This window comes from Neopsephotus bourkii, unplaced genomic scaffold (assembly GCF_033783945.1).
Source record: "Neopsephotus bourkii isolate Nb327-2 ecotype Australia unplaced genomic scaffold, CSIRO-AGI_Nbou_v1 NB_1825, whole genome shotgun sequence".
Taxonomy (NCBI): Eukaryota; Metazoa; Chordata; class Aves; order Psittaciformes; family Psittacidae; genus Neopsephotus; species Neopsephotus bourkii.
Genome location: NW_026902298.1, coordinates 11,939,462 through 11,956,167, shown reverse-complemented (window position 1 = coordinate 11,956,167; position 16,706 = coordinate 11,939,462). Strand labels below are relative to the sequence as shown.

At 42.9% G+C, this 16,706-nt stretch overlaps 2 protein-coding genes across 3 annotated transcripts; one reads left to right on the top strand and one right to left on the bottom strand.

Moving 5' to 3' along the window:
• Positions 1-1,767: 1,767 nt before the first annotated feature.
• NUSAP1 (nucleolar and spindle associated protein 1) lies at positions 1,768-10,961 on the bottom strand. Its single transcript, XM_061343315.1, has 12 exons — positions 10,866-10,961; positions 9,421-9,486; positions 8,239-8,430; positions 7,071-7,245; positions 6,811-6,900; positions 6,053-6,165; positions 5,245-5,310; positions 4,895-5,079; positions 4,204-4,379; positions 3,076-3,207; positions 2,417-2,522; positions 1,768-1,960 (listed from the first exon to the last, which is right to left on the bottom strand). Exons 1-12 carry the CDS (start codon positions 10,959-10,961, stop codon positions 1,873-1,875), a joined length of 1,485 nt encoding a protein of 494 aa, XP_061199299.1. The 3' UTR covers positions 1,768-1,872.
• Positions 10,962-11,367: 406 nt separating this feature from the next.
• On the top strand, positions 11,368-16,010 carry OIP5 (Opa interacting protein 5). Of its 2 annotated transcripts, XM_061343455.1 has the most exons (6): positions 11,368-11,451; positions 11,527-11,722; positions 11,827-11,893; positions 12,870-12,992; positions 14,646-14,727; positions 15,860-16,010. In XM_061343455.1, the coding sequence occupies exons 1-6, from the start codon at positions 11,368-11,370 to the stop codon at positions 15,998-16,000; spliced, it is 693 nt and encodes a 230-aa protein (XP_061199439.1). In that variant the 3' UTR covers positions 16,001-16,010. The 2 variants fall into 2 exon arrangements, 1 of the variants encoding a protein (XP_061199439.1); XR_009723923.1 differs by lacking the exons at positions 11,368-11,451; positions 11,527-11,722; positions 11,827-11,893 and adding an exon at positions 12,263-12,565 and having other exon boundaries at positions 14,646-15,916.
• Positions 16,011-16,706: the final 696 nt, after the last annotated feature.

Genomic DNA, 16,706 nt, shown 5'->3' with positions numbered 1-16,706 from the left:
TCTTTGACAATTTCATTTTCTACCTTCTGTGGTTTGTGGACATTGTAAAACACTTGTATCCATTAGTTTTAAACTGGAAAAAGTATGAGGAGAATTAATACCCTGAGGAATGGTGCTTAAGTGCGGGACTCAGTGCTGAAACGTACAGAGAGCAGCCCCAAAAGTGGAAGAAGCAGAAGTATTTCAACCTTCAGCTTTGGCTTCTCTGAATAACTAAAAAAAGAAAAAGCTGCCCCTGCCAAGATTGAAGCAGTAGCTGTGCAGCAGGCTTGCCTTCTGATTTAAAGCTGGTGATGATAATCCTACAAGTTGCCCGAGCTGAAGTTGCTGAACAGAAGTAGTGCTCCATGGAGGGGTTGGGGGAAGCCCCCATTCCTCTTCTCTCCTCAGGGAGCTATAGGTTGTCTTTTTATGAGAGTCTTTGTATGTCTGATTTGAGCAATTAACATGCCTGTACCGGGAGAAGTTAGAGGTGCAGCTGGTGGCAGAGGTTCAATGCCTTTCTGAGAAGTCTGGTTTTGGGTGACCTGGCAAACACTTCAAAGAACAAGTGTGAATTGTTCCATTTCACTCATCATAAACTTGTCTAATCAAAGCACTGACCTCTGCTGCAGTGACCTTTAGTATACTTAGCAAATACTAAACATACCTATATTTTATATGGAGGAGGCCACCATAAGGGCAAGCTGAAGCAGTGTCTTGTACTATCATTTTCCCCTTGCATAGAACCAGAAGAGGAGTGATAGTTGTTATTTCTAAAGCTACCAGGACAAACGAAATGCTTTATGGAAGCACTTTGTGATTTCATAAAGTCATAGGCAGACTCATTGGTGAGGAAAACTTGTCACAAAAAGAGGTTGAGCAGTAAAAAAGTGCGAACAAGACTAGTGCTACACTAAGGGGGTAGTTACATGTAATACATTAGATGATAGAATCAGTGATAAACAGAATATGTACAAAACATTTATTATCCACATTAAGTTTTTTAAAAACAAACAATTGCTTGTTCTTGACATTTCAATATATATTCAATAGGACACTAAATTCACTGAGAATTATTGGCGCAGGAGTGTAGCTGAGATTAAAGCCGCTGAAGTACCTTTCCAGTTCCATCATAAATCCAGACAGCTCTATGTATTTTTTAAAAGTAAAAATAACAGCTTTTAAATCTAACATACTGAAAGTGCCTTAATACTACTGTAACCTCTTTTAAGCAGCAGAGAGATGAAAAGCAGAATAATTCTGTTAACAGCTGCTATTTAGCACAGGAACAAAACATAGACTGTTCAAAGTATTACACTGGTCATTTGTAAAGCCCCCTTTTAATTGTGACTTTAATACATTGTGTTCAGTTTTCCAGAGAAGTTGCATGTTTTAGCTCTTGGAAATTCCCTACTACCTCATAGGCAATGAGGAACACTGAATAACTGCTGTCACTGTTGTCACAGGATTGGAAGATTGATTTGGAGAAAGGGGCTTGAATTAATTGTAGTTTGCCAATAGAAGACTTTAAGGCTTGCTATCCAAAGCATGCATCTAGCAGTAACAAATGCATTCAGGTGAAGTCTGGCTTAAGTTGCAAGGAGACTTCCTGAGCATCTTTCCCCCCTCCACTTACATTTTCTCCTTTAACATGTTTTGGTTAAAGGAAAACATGAGGCAAATAGAGATAGTTATAAGCTCCTTAAAGTTTAGAACTCTCATCAAATTGGAGAAGTTGATCACTGAAACATTACGCTCAGATGCACTTTGAAGTCTTACTCGCTGCTCTCTGGATTCTACTAGCTAATAGCAAGCTGAACTACACACACAGCACAGATATTTACATGACAAGACTAGTATTTACAGTAATAGCTTAGATATTTCTTATTCCTAACCCACAGATATTCCTCTGCGGTTTTCAAGAACCTTAGCCTTTTTCTTCTTTCTCTCTTGCTCATGTTTCTCCCGCCTTTCTTCCCTGAAGGGGAAAAAGAGACAGACCACATGAAATTATGTTAAGGCAGACACAGAAGCAAGCAAAGGAATCTGACCAACGCCTAGCATCCATTAAACCAATGTGTTGTGTTTGCCGATAGCAGGCAGAGCAGTGCTGGTTTGGACTGATTTCAGACACTGAAGCAAAGACTTCTGCTTAGATATACAGGTCTAACATTCAAGGTAACAGCACATCAGTATTCACAGCTTCCTCCAAGGGGAAGGCAAAACTTCAAATCCTAGAGCCAGTAGCATTCATAGAATAAGAGCCTGTCAGCTTCAGAGCTGCCCTCTTTGTTGGCCTCCCTGATACTAGACTACTGGAGGCAAAGATCACTAATACAAAAGCTTTCTTTGCATATTTAAATCCTAAAAAGACAAAGGAGTCACCATATTAATTTAAGTAACAATATTCAAAGAAAGCCAGTGGTGTACTAACCTTGTCTGAAGACGGGGCTGTTTGTAGTCTTTCTTACATGAAGAGATGTTGCCAGGCTTATTTGGAACGGTATTTTCTTTAGATTCTCCCCAAGGTTTTAGTCGTCCTACAAGTTCAGGAAAAAAAAAAAAAATACTATTGAATCACTAGTTTTGTAGTTGTGTGCTTAACTTCTTGTTGTGCGTTTTATACTGGCTAGAGTGCTTTTTGCTAGTCAACTCTAAGATGAAATACTTCTTCAGCTATACTATGAGTTTCACCTGCTCATTCTGTACAAGTAGTAGCAGGTATCTGTACTTAAAAGCAACACTCAGCACACAAAGTTAAGCTTCTCACACAACAGTATGCTTTAATAAACTAAACTAAAAATAACCTTAATTGTATGAGGAATATGTTTCCTGTACACACAATAAAATACAAGGATGTTTATTCTTACGGACGTTTGGTCATAAAGGTTTCTGATTCGATAGGGAGGCTCTTAAAGCGTATGTCAAGTAGAAATCTAATGTTAGTCCACAGACTATGTGGGAACCCAGAGAGAAAGGGAAAACAATGGGGAAAAAAGACTGAAAACTTCATTGTCATGGTTTGTGTGAATGCTTTTTAAGCAGCTGAGTAGAAGGGATGTGACCGACACAAACTGCGCAGGTTCATAGTACCTTTATGTGGCTGATACGGAAGTGGCCTTGAGAGACTTGCTTTGAGATCAAACGTCTTCTTGGCGCTTGTGGGTTCTGCAGGGTGAGCTGAGAACTTGAAGGGGGTGAGAGCTACAAAATACATCATGATAATACCATACTTCATTATAGTAGCAAGAGCATCACTGACATAGCAAGTCAGAAGGAACGTGTGAAGACCACCTTATAAGTATCAACACCGAAGAGCCACTAAATGATACCATCTGCTACCTCTAAAAACAGAGTTGCACAAATACAGCTCACTTGAATTGGCAGCTTTGAGGTCTGGAGAGAGGAGCCATAGAGTATTAGCCCTTTTGCTCTGATTGTGCTGTACAATAGAAGCATAGAATGGTTTGAGTTGGAAAGGGCCTTAAGATTATCTCATTCCAAACCCCTGCACGTATACCTCCACATGATTTTCTAGTACTTCAGGACAAACTGTGTTTGCCAGCCTCTGTGCCTATTTGGAACCAAGTGGTTTTCTCCATTAAAACAAGAAGTGTTCTAGAACACACCAGCTTCATCAGCGGTGGGAGTTTTCTTTCCCCCCAAAAAGATCAGTATCATCATACTGCAAGACAGGCAACTCTGGGTTCTTGACCTGTGTCAATATACCTGTGGTACATCAGTGGTTAGGTAGTAGACCTGTGCTAGTGCAGAGATCAGTAACAAACATCTGCTTTTTCTCACAGAGCTTTAGTTCCCAAGTTACTCAGGGTTGGTAAGTCTGATAATAGGTTGTCTTAAAACACAGCTAGAAGCCTGGTACATATCAAACCCACAAGGAGACCAAGACCTCTGAAAGGCATCAGGGGCTCCTCTTGTCACACACAGGATCTCCCTGTGCCTGTTAAACAAACCTTTAGCTACATAGCTCCTACAGTCCCTATAAGATTATTTTTATCCCCTTTTCTGTAGGTAGCTAGTACCATATGTTTAAGTCTTAGCACCTAACTTGCTTAGTAAAGAAACTTAGGCAGTTTCTAAAGAATCAGTCATAAATGAGGAATTAAATTAAACCCTAGGTCTACAGATTATAGATATTAGATTATTAAAAAAATTATTATAATTCAGTAAAGTCTTGACCTGAAAAAGCCAAACACTCGCCCTCGCCTTTACCCTTTGCTGCAGTTGAATTGTTATTTCTTGCATTTCCTACACTGGTTTTCCGACTTGCTGATTTGTGGCTCTCAGGTGTGCACATCTGCAGGTATGGAGACATTCTAGATGGAGTCTTGGTAAGGGAGCGTTTGTGCTCATTATCTTTTGTGGCTTCTGAGAACCTGAAAGTTATTAATAAAGACAAAGTTAGTAATCTACAAGGAACAGAAGCAATATGACAGAACACAGAAGGTTCTGTGTTCTAGTTTTCTTACAGGTAGAAAGTATAAAAGATATTTACACCTTCTGCATAAACCACAATAAAAACTTCACCTGCAATTTTCAAGTTAGGAGCCATCATTAATAGCAGGAAGTAATATTAGGAATTCAGATATAAGAGATGATTAGCTTGCTTGACAAGAGAGAAAACACATTATGAAAAATAATTAGGCTCAGTTGGTTTAGGAAACTGAAAGGTGAAAGAGATGCAAGATTCCTCTGCCAGAAGTCAAAATGAAGAAACATGGTTGTAACAGCACAGTAAGGCTGGTTTAAGCTGGGCTGAACATTAGTAACCAGAATTAGTTTCATGTAGGTAACGCTTGGAACGGAAGTAATGAAGTGAAATCACAGCATTGATTATTTCATGCTTATCACACCAAATAGCTCACTAGTGGGTTTGGTTTGTTCTTTTTACCTGACGTTCATTTTGGTTGTTGAAAGGACAGAAGGGTTAAATGACGATTTCTTGGATAAAATACTCCGACTGGTGTTCAGAGAACTGTGTGGTGAGTGATAGCGGTTACTGGGGGTGCAGGTGGTGGAGATTCTGCCTCTTTCTGGATTTGGGCTGAATAAGAACGTTTTGCTGCTGGTTTGTTTCTAAGGAAAAGCAAATCCTGAGTTAACAGACTGCTAAACATTTATCAGAAAAGCAGCTAAGAGGAAGGGAAAATAGTGAATCAGATAGACACAGTCTCCTCAGTTTTCCCCTGTCTTTTCTTTAAAACATAAGTACTTTAATAAAACTGACCTGAAAACACATACCTTAGAAGTGCTGTAAGGAGTGCCTTTTTCTGATGCTCGTAAGTTACTTGATTTTTTGGTCCGCACCTGCCAACAGTAATTTGTCTTAAGCATATGTTGTTACAATGCACAGCTTAGAAAGAGAAATGTAGTTCAAGAGTTTCAGTGTTTACTGTTTCAATAAGGACTTTTGCAGTGCAAGGTTAAGGGTTGGACTTGATGATCTTAAAGGTCTTTTATAACCTAGCAATCCTATGATTCCATGTCCATTGACATATTTATTCATATCTTCATTGATACATTAGTGACACTCTCAAAGAGGCCCATTAGCAGCTTTCACCCATGCAAGTGTGAAACAGAAGAACTGAGAATCAAGGCTACCGAGAACAACGTATCACATGTATTTTAAAGGACAGTCATATGCAGTCACTGGACAATGGTGCTTTAAGGCACAAAAGAGGAACTTTAATATTGAGCTCCTACTCTTTGAAAAACAACCCACCCCCTTGGTTAGACTCTGCAGCAATTCAGACAGTTGCAAACAAAAGCTCCAGGACAGTAATCGTGAAAGAATTAGGTTTTACTCAGAACTGACAAGTTACTTGTTGGTTTCTGTAACTATAACCATACACTGTTAATATCTATAAACTTATGACCACATAATAGCTATCTATAACTAGTTATATAGGACTGCAGTTAAACTTCACTGACCGTCACATTACACTGCATGTATTTACTCCTCTAAAGAGACTCTACAAGGCTTTTACAGGGAGACTCTGGAAATCAGTGGATAGGGGAACAATGTGTATCTTCCAGTGTTGTCACTTACCTTGACTTCATTGGCAGAACTGCTGCAGGTTTCAATAATTTTATTTTTCCTCTCAATGTAGTCAGCAATTGATTCCATTTTCTTGAAGTGAGCCTCATGCAACTTCTTGAAGTCTAAGAAGTTCCAAAAAGAAGAAGAGTCACGTATCTGATACAGAAAAATATAACATAACCCTCTAATTGAAGGTCAGCTATACCCAGGTAACTAAACAGTATGAAATAGAATCTACCTCTACAGCTACATCACCAGAGAGCTGGTGCATGCTCTGGAGAATCACAGAATCACAGGGTGGTTTGGGGTGGAAGAGACCCTTAAAGATCATCTGGTCCAACCACCACATTCTGCAGTTAAATAAAAAATATAGATACTTCCATACTTTAAACAAACTAATGTATTTTATGAAGTGATGAAAGTGAGCTAATACACAGTAATGCAGCCCAAAGGTGGTGCTTATAAAGTAAAATTAAACAAGCAGGTGTAACAGCACATCTTCCTGGTCTTTGTGCTTTGATAATCATGAATTAGATCCAAGACACCTAAGTGGTCGATAACCAGTTTTATAACATACATGCGAGTCATTTATTACTATGAACTTACAAGTTGGCAGATAAACCTCAAAGTGTAACTGTTAAGAACTTTTTTCTTTGCTTGCTTTTTAAAGAGAAAATGGTTTCTTCTTCAGACAGAAATAGAATTTGGGTTGTAAAAAACCACACACACACAGCGCATCTATTTCTAAAGGTGGTAGGGTAGCTTACTTGGTGTAGTAGCTTTGGTTCCCTTTTTCCCAGACCTAGATGCACGGCCTGCATATACAGGGATCTTCCCTCCTGCCTGAAGAACATTACCTGAGATAGTAAGATCAAACAAAAATCGTTATCTTTCTCCTGGTCTCCTCAGATAAAGTGCTGATCACCAGACAGGCCAACAGCAATCTTTGCAGACACAACAAAATAACCAAGGGTACATTTAAAGTAGTACAAGTCATTAAACTTCCTTTTCGGAATATCCTACTTACATTCACCGCCAGCAATTTTAGTAGAAGTCCTCTTCGGCTGTTCTTTCCGAGCAGTACCTATCCCTGTGCTCTCAGTAGCTCTCTTTTTAGTTACGTGTTCCTCAGTTTGGAATACCTTCTGTCCCTTTCCTTGCTCACCCCGAGGCACCTCATTTTCTTTCATTTCCAAATGCACCTGCAGTTTAAACATACTTCATTTAAATACTTTGTTCCAGCTGGATATAAAGAAGAGCTGTTGTTCTGAGAGCAGTCAGTGGAACAGGTTCCATCCTTAGGGGTTTTCTATATAAGATTAGATAAAGCCTTAAGCATTGTGGTCTAACCTCATAGTTGACCCTGCTTTGACTGGGAGACTGAGCAAGAGACTTTCTGAAGCCCAACCTGAACTAACCTGTGAAATACCCTGTTATTTAACAAGAACTATATTAGGAAGCTTTTACCTGCACAGCTCTAACATGTTAGTATAAAATTACCTTCTTGACAAATCCAATTGTTTGCAAGTAAAAATTAATTCCCTGGCTATGTTACTTTTTTACTATTGTAGCTGTGGTTACTGTACAAGTCTCTAACACTGACAGATTAACACTCCCCATTTCTTATTTCCCTTCTGTCATTCTAAATCAGGAAAAGTTCTTTCACATGGTTCTTAGCTCACCCATTAATTGCATGTAATGCTAAAGGAAAGCAATTCCACCCCATCTCACACTGTGTCTTCCCCTCTCTCAGCCATACAAGCCATGAATAAAGAACCCACTGGGAGGAGTGGGAGTTAAAGATTATGAGGTTTAGGCAATCATCCAATTCCTGGTAACTTTTTTTCTATATAAAGAGAGAACAGCTTTATTTTTAGGTAAATTCTGAAACTAGTCTAATGTTCAGAACACTATAATGAAGTGAAGGGTCTGAAATGTCATTTCTTTCTTAGAGGAATTTAATTTACTTCCGTGACTAGTGAGTAATCTCTGTACATTACAGAATAGCACAGTCAGACAAAATCAGTACTACAAAGTACAGAAAACCAGGACCAGAATACTTGCATACAAAAGTCTTATATATGTACACACACAGACACAGATATATAACATTTATACCACCTGCTAAATGGTGAGTTTACATCATGTTGTGGGAAGGGGACAGTCAGCACACAAAGCCAAACAATGTGAATCACCTCTTTCTCCTGAGAAAGCTCTGCATTTTCTTCACTGGTATTAATATCCTCAGCGGAGTTCCTCTTTTTTCTGTTTACTTTCTTTTCTTTACCACATCTTCGTGTAATAAAGGCCACTGAATCAGGCATCATTTCCTCCTCATTGTTCAGTTCATCTGATTTGATGAGACTAGGTACACTTTTTTCAGAGTCCTGTGTCAGAAAAATACTGTAATGTGGAACATCTGACACGAACAGATGAAAGAGACAGTTTCCATTTTATTATTGGAAGAAGTATTTCACATAGAGGAAAAGCAGTAGCATGCATCTAACAGTGTAGTGATGAAGAAATTGGCACTATCTAGGCTTCCTGAAATATCAAAGCCTATTATTTGAAGGCTTTAAAAAGAAGGCTTAGAGTCATTTTATTATAGAATATTTTAGTAAGAGTCTAGAAGACTAACACTTTATATTTAGAATCTGACTGCAGGATGCTGTGACCCTCCCAGATTCATGTTTCTGTAGAATGCTCTTCACCAAAAGGAACGCTCAGAGGCACCTCCATACTTGTTATAGTTAAAAATAAGCTCACAACGATTCTATTTAAAAAAAGCAAATACCAATTTACTTGCGATCAGAAACTTAAAAGCCATCACCATAGCCAATGATTCAGTTTACAGAAAACTTAAAAGAGAAACCAATACATGAAGAGACAAATAAAGGAAACATAACAATTGTATCACTCTCATTATAGTGTCAGTGTAAGTAAACTGTAGTAAATGCAAAATGCTTTCCAATGAATATCTAATTCCTTCGATCTAGGCATGTAAGACTAAATATGTTTACATTTGGTACTGACTACCACCTGCATTCACAAAGGTAAGAGTTAATATCTGCTCAATGGAAATGTAAATGTTGGTTTTCACAGAGAATAACTTTGTACTGATGCCGAAAAATACATTGTTCATTTTGGCAGCTGAAACAAAATCAGCTTTGGGTAGATAGGAGGCCACTTAAAGCTAACATCAGCACATCTGTTCCCATCAGTACCAGAGTGTATTAAACTGAAGGCATCATGAAGAAAAAAAGTATTTTTATTACAGTTCTTATCATGGTAAAAGTTAACTTTCAGTGCATGCCCTGTTCTATTAGTCACAGTTAGATCTGTCTCTTAATAAAAATGGTCTATTTATCATCCTTTACCATATCTGCACTTTCTTGTTTGGTTCCATCTAAGTGTTGCTTCAGTGCTTTCAACAGTTTGTCTGCCTGGAAAGAAACCAGACAACATGTGAACCAAATACCACATTGAATCATCAAACAAAACATTGCATAAACCCAGCCAGTGTCCTATAATTGATCCAGCAAACAAGCAGAACAGTTCCTGGATCCAATGGAAGACTAAACTTCATCCAAGTCAGTCAAATTGTGTCCCTGGCTGTGGCAGGGGGTTGGAACTAAGTGACCTTTAAGGTCCCTTCCAACCAAAACCATTTGATGATTTTCAATGAAAGTGCTTAAGGCCTCAGATAAATAAGTAGCATATTCTCCAGAGACACAAAGAGAGTTTTCCCTGCCCAGCTTTATTCCTGGTTGCCTGTTTTCCAGGAAGTTTAATTATTCAGGGATGAATGAGACTGGTTTTAGCAGCACTGCATAACCGAGCATGTATTAAATATCTGCACAAACTGCTTTCTCCCTCAAAGTACATGCAAAGCATTATTCTTCTCACCCCTTGCATCTATTCAACAGTTACGAGCAGTAAAATGCAACAAAACTGTGCTGCTGACATTTTAGACTATGAAAGACTCTTGGGAAAGGTCAGCATAAAATCAAACCAGAACTAGAGGCTCAAGAACCAAATCATAGAATCATAGAATAGTTAGGGTTGGAAAGGACCTTAAGATCATCCAGTTCCAACCCCCAGAGCTAAAAGCCCTGGGTGGAGCTTTTGTCCTGGCAGCACAATAACCCCTTCTTTAAGGCTCTCTGCCTTCCCGCAGCGGCGGTGCCGCAGTGACTGCCGCCGGTGAGGTACCCACCAGGGGAGGCAGGGCACGGGCATCACCGTGTGGCTCTAAACACCGGTGAGCGCTTAAATCCCTCGTTCTTAACCACAGCCGGTAAACAAACACACGCACCTCATCCCTCACAGCACCCTAGTGGTGTTGTTCTTCCCAGACTTAAACAAACAAAATGAACCCAAACCACAGCCACCTGCCGCGGGTGAACCCCGCGGTGCCCCAGCCCATGGGCAGAGAGCACGTCCCCTCCTTAACCCCTCCAAGTAAACGGAGCCAGCAAAAGCAGCTGTTCCTCTGGGCCTGTGCCCGTCCGGAAGGCACCCGGGCACAGCGCCTCACCCCGCGGAGGGAGCCAACGGCCGGGACCTTCTCCCGGAGGAAGGGACGCTTTAACACGAAGCTGCCACCGCTCCCGCGGGCCCGGGCAGCGACCCCACCAGAGCAGTACCCATAACAGGAACAAAGGGGACGGGGGTGTTCCCTGCACGACAGCCGCTCCCTCAGCTCCCGGCCGGGCAGTGCGGGAGCCCCATCGCCGGGGTCGCTCTTTAGGGGGAGAGCGAGAATCCGGAGCTCCCCCTCCCCGCCCACCCCTCGCTCAGGACGCGCTGCTCCCGCCCTCACCCGCAGGTTGGCCTTGAGCCCGGCGGCCTTCGCGATCCGCTGCAGCTCCACGTATTTCATCTCCTCGAGCCGCTGCCGCAGCGGAGACGACGCCATGGCAAGGCAGGGCAGGGCGGCGAGCGGAGACCGCCTCAACCGCCGCGCTTCAAACCTCGCGCCCAACTGACTCAGCCCGCGCCCGCCCCCGCCGTTCAAACTTGCCCTCCGCGCCATGCCATTGGCTGGGTGAGGCAAAGGGGTTGAGACTAAGGGCAGGGAAACCACCAAAAGCGGCTCGGCTATGGGAGGGTGCGTGGATTGTTCAAACGCGATAGGCTCTCCAAGTGAAAGGAAGCCCCGCCCTCCCCGCGTGATTGGGCAACAGAATGACCCGGTGCTGCCCACTTCCCAATAGTCTCAGGCGATGAGGATTGACTCAAGCATTGACCAATGGCAGCGCGGACCCGTGAAGCGCGCTCCAATTGGGAAGGTGGGCGAGGGCTCGAATGCGAGGCGGGAGAAGATGGCGGTGCGGCAGCAGCTGCAGGAGCTGATGCGCGACTCGCAGCTCGGCGGTGCCATCGTGATGGAGCGGCAGCCGTCGCCCGTAGCAGCCGCACCGGACCAGGTGTCGCCGCCTTCCTCGCCGGAGCCTTCCTCGCCGGAGCCTTCCTCGCCGGAGCCTTCCTCGCTGCAGCCCGCCTCGCCGCAGCCCGCCTCGCCGCAGCCCGCCTCGCTGGAGTCGCTACCCCTGCGGCAGGGGCTGGTGCTGGAGCCGTGCGCCACGTTCCAGTGCCGCGGCTGCTGGGCGGTGCTGAGCGACTCGCTGCAGCTGTGCGCGCATGAGGAGGGGCAGCTCGGCCTCCTCGTCTGCTACAGTCAGTGCCCGCCGCGGGCGGGGGGTGCCCTGAGGGAGCGGGGGGTGCCGGCGGGCGGTTGGTGCGGCGGGTCCGGGTTTCAAGGGTCCGTCTCTTCTCCTCAGGAGTCACAAAGGACGTGATCTGGGAGGACTCGCTCACGATCGGCCTGGAGGGACCCCTGCTCGGTTGGTGCGTAGCTCGCCTGCTGCTTTCTCCGGGCACCGGCCTGCCAGGAGCTGCCGCCGCGGGGCATTGAGCGGGCTGGAGTGTGCTGCGGGGTGGGTAAGATGCGGAACGCCGCTCGTAGCCGTGTTTCACCCACTGCGGAGCGAGGGAGCTTCTGAAGGTGCAGCTTTCGTGTGGGCTTCGCTGCTGCCCTGGGTGGAGAGGAGCGTTTGAGCAGGCAGCCTGGCCTGTAGGGCGCTGCTCCCCTGAAAGTCTGTTACCTAAATTAAAACATCTCTCTTCGGGGTTTAGTTGTTCGTTGTTTTATATATATATATATATCCACACACACTATGTTTTATATACATATGTATAAAAAAGCACAGTGTATGTATATATATATATACACACTGAAAATTATTAACTTCTACTCTGTTCACAAGCCTACAGTTAGTAACAGGCTTGGTAACTGGGATGAGTCTGATGCAAAGGCTGTAAATGACACCTGAGGACTTACAGAACCTGTAGTTTGTTCACATGGCATTTAAAGGGTATTTCACTAATTATAGGGCCCAGGAACTTTTAAAATATAAGACTTACTTTTTAATTTTTCCTTTTTTTTTTCTGCCTCTCTCTCTGTATGAGGCAATAATCTGTTTTATCAGGAGGAAATGCTGCATCTATGATCTGGCACAGGTGGTGTTTTACTAGTTAAATCTTGTTTGACTAATATAGCCTAAACCACTCTGTGGTAATAAGACATCTATTTTCTTCCTTAATTGCAACTTCATTTATTACAGAGATTATGTCTTGCACAACGTGCCCAAACGTTTTACATTCATGTTCCCTTTGTATGTAGTGTCTCCTTAAGGAGAAAGCGTTATTATGCCTCGGTTTGCTGTCCTAGTAGAACTGCAGATTTGCTCTCCTCTCACAAGCGTGCTCTATGTATGGTTTCAGAAGCTTCTCTTTAATACTGTTTTCCCCTTGCTCCTTTTAGTGCTTACAACAGATTGACCTGTCAGTCGTGTGGCTTGGTCGTGGGCTTTATTCTTTATTCTGCCTCCAGGGAGCTGGCGTACCTGCGAGGCTTCTTCTCTTTCTTCAAGGACAGCATCCTCTGGTGAGCATGCTCTGTTCTTATGGTCAGTGATTTCATGGCAGTTTGTAAGTCATTACAACAGGCTGTACAACTAATCTACAGCTCTTTTTTGACCAAGTGCATTAATGTGGGGTTTTAGTATCCTCTTTTTTTAATTGTCGGTGTTGGCCTGACTCCATTTGACTTCAGTGGCCTCATGTAACATTGAGGTTTAAATTTATGTGTTTGCAATACTGAAATCTACTTCACTTCCAGATTCACGCAGCTAACGTAAGGTGTCAAAGTAGTTCCATGATAGATTAAAGACTTAACTATAGTAAATGTAAATTACTTATAGTTGGTGATGAGAGGATTTTATGATTTCCAAGTAAAACCATTGTTACATTTTTAATCTTTTCATAGTGCATTGACTTCTTTTGGCAACAACTTTGTATCTGCTTTAAAATAATCCTAAATAATCCATCTAAACAATGAAGTTCAACCAAGCCAAGTGCAAGGTCCTACACCTGGGTCAGAGCAATCCCAGGCACAGCTCCAGGCTGGGCAGAGAAGAGATTCAGAGCAGCCCTGTGGAGAAGGACTTGAGGGTGTTGGTTGATGAGAAAATGAACATGAGCCGGCTTCAGTGTGCGCTTACAGCCCAGAAAGCTAACTGTATCCTGGGCTGCATCAAAAGGAGTGTGACCAGCAGGTTGAAGGAGGTGATCCTGCCCCTCTGCTCTGCTCTTGTCCTCACCTGGAGCATTGTGTGCAGTTCTGGTGTCCTCAACATGAAAAGGACATGGAACTGTTGGAACAAGTCCAGAGGAGGCCACGAGGATGATCAGGGACTGGAGCACCTCCTGTATGAAGACAGGCTGAGAAAGTTGGGGCTGTTCAGCCCAGAGAAGAGAAGGCTGCGTGGAGACCTCAGAGCAGCCTTCCAGTATCTGAAGGGGGCCTATAGGGATTCTGGGGAGGGACTCTTCATTAGGGACTGTAGTGATAGGACAAGGGGTAACAGGTTAAAACTTAAACAGGGGAAGCTCAGGTTAGATACTGTCCTGGGTTCAGCAGTAGCAGTCATTTTTCTCCTTAGTAGTTGGTGCAGTGCTGTGTTTTTGCTTTCGGCCTGGGAACAGTGCTGATAGCACCGATGTTTTTAATTACTACTCAGTAATGTTTACTCTGACCAAGGACTTTGTGAGCCTCATGCTCTGCCAGGGAGGGAGGGGAAGCCGAGAGGAAGCAGAGACAGGACACCTGACCCAAACTGACCAAAGAGGTATTTATCTCAACCCGTGGGAGTTACATCCTTTCGATTCTCCTCCCCATCCCTCCGGGAGAGGGGGGAGAAGGAAGCAGAGGGAGTGAGCAAGTGGCTGAGTGGTTCTGAGTTACCAGCTGGGCTTAAACCATGACATATAAGGAGGAAGTTCTTTACTGTGAGGGTGGTGAGGTACTGCAACAGGCTGTCCAAGGAAGTTGTGAATGCTCCATCCCTGGCAGTGTTCAAGACCAGGCTGGACAGAGCCTTGGGTGACATGGTTTAGTGTGAGGTGTCCCTGCCCATGGCAGGGGGGTTGGAGCTGGATGATCTTAAGGTCCTTTCCAACCCAAACCATTCTATGATTTTAATTCGACTATGGGTGTTTAACTGCTTTTCTTTGTGTTGTTTCTCCTTTTGTTTTCCAGTTACATCTTGAAATCCCAAATGATAGTAGAAGCTTCTAATATGATTTTTCCTTCTGAGACCTTACGGGAACGACTGCAGAAAGTAAAGTTTCTACATTAATTTGTATGGAAAATATTAAAAAGGATTTTTTTTTATACATATAAGTCCAAAAATATTGATACAATTACTTTTTAAGTGCACAAGATGGAGGAAATACTGACTTATAACACAGTGACTGACTTAAATGTGTAAGACATGCAAAACATTTTCTAGAACCACTTATCTCCAAAACATATCCAGTTCTGTTTTCTTCCGAAGTGTGTTATCCTTTTATTCCTGTACTTTGAAAAGAAGTGTTTAAATTGGATGTTTTTCTGTAACTTGGTTAGTTGTTGTCTTAGTAAATTGCCTGTCCCGTAGCTCAGAGTTACTGTGTGTAGGAGACAAGACAGTGTATCCAGTATTCACATGTATTTAGTATTCACATTAACTTGTTTCTTTTCAGCTTCTGTTCTAAGCATGGAAATGGGCCCATGGCATTTCTGAAGTTTTGCCCTCTTTAAAGTCATCTTCCAGTGTCTGACTGTAAGATCAGTGTTTTTATAGGTCAAGAGAGGCTAAAATGCAAAAATCCTATCCAGGAAAGACTTTTAAAGTTGAGACACTTTATTCTGAAGTAAAACAATAGTAGTACTTGATTGCAAACACAGATCGTGTAACTGTGGGGAGTTTGCTTGTTGAGTAGAACAAGAGCAAGAATCTGGTCTTTGCTTTTTGAGACACAATGTCAGCAGGATTTTCCTCTTGTGCTTTTGATGTGTTAACTTAAAACGGCATTTTTGAAGGACTGTCCACCTGTTTTCCTAAGCTAATGATGAAACAGTCTGTCCTCATATTGTCAAAGAATGTCTCTGGCTGTGTAAAAACAAGAGTTAGGGAATATTGGATTGATTGTGAAAAGGCTCCAGCAACCTGTCTCCTTGAGTATTTCCTCATCCCTGAAAGGGCTGTGCTGCCACACATTAATCTGTCTTCCTGTAGCACAGGCCTGATTTGGGTGCCAGTTTTGGCTGTACTAGACATGCAGTATAGAGATTAAAGCCCAGTGTAATTTTCTGTCTTGAAAGTCAACTGCTCTTCAACCACTGCAGGTGGGGTACAGATCATTCAGAGACCCAGTGTTAGGATGTTTCTCTGTAGACTTAATACTCTTAGTTCTCTCTTTTTTTTCTAGCTGAAGGAGAAGCTTGTGGAGAGCCACACACGTGTAGAATCACTGGTGAAGACCCTGAAGGAACTGGAGGAAAAAAACAGTGGGCAGGAAGGCAGAGCTCTGCAGGAGATGCAGCTGGACGACTCCCAAAATGTGGAATAGTCAGGGTCAGCAAATAGTGCACAATTTCAAGAACTGCTGGAGTTGTTTCTGCATCTCTACTGATTTTGTTCCTTATGATGAACTAATGCACCAGAACAGATTGGAGGGTTGATAAGTCATGTTACCTCTGCACAAAAAGAACTGATGCTTAAGTGCATCCCTTCAGTCTTAAGAGGAACACCTGAAAATCTGACATCCTGAAGATATGCTTGGAAAAATGAATAGCTCACCCAAGCAGCACATCACTCTCCAAGACAGTATAACAGTGATTCTCTCTCATGACTTCAGGGGGAAAACCAGGCTTTGAAATACAAAAACTAGGTTTCTGCAACATACAAAACATACTAAGATGATATTGAAGAGGAGCTATTATAAACTGAACATTCTTATGGAGATCAAAAGTTCTTATCCTACCCTTTCATAGAGATACTGTGTTAATGGCAGCCAGCTGCTGCCATTAGCTACATCTGGTACGTGAGGCACTCCTAAAGGGTCTCCTTATCAGTTCTTTTAGACTTGCTTCTGTGTGTGGCCTGCAAAAAGAGCAAGCTAGCATGGCCTAGAAGCTACAGAGAGCTTGGTGCGTGAACCTGCACCAAGTGGCACAATGCTGGCTGGAGCACAAATTTTTGGGTTTCAAATTCAAGGGCAATACATGTGCCAGCCACCAGTATTTCTCTCTGTTTTATTAAAAACAGGGTGCTGC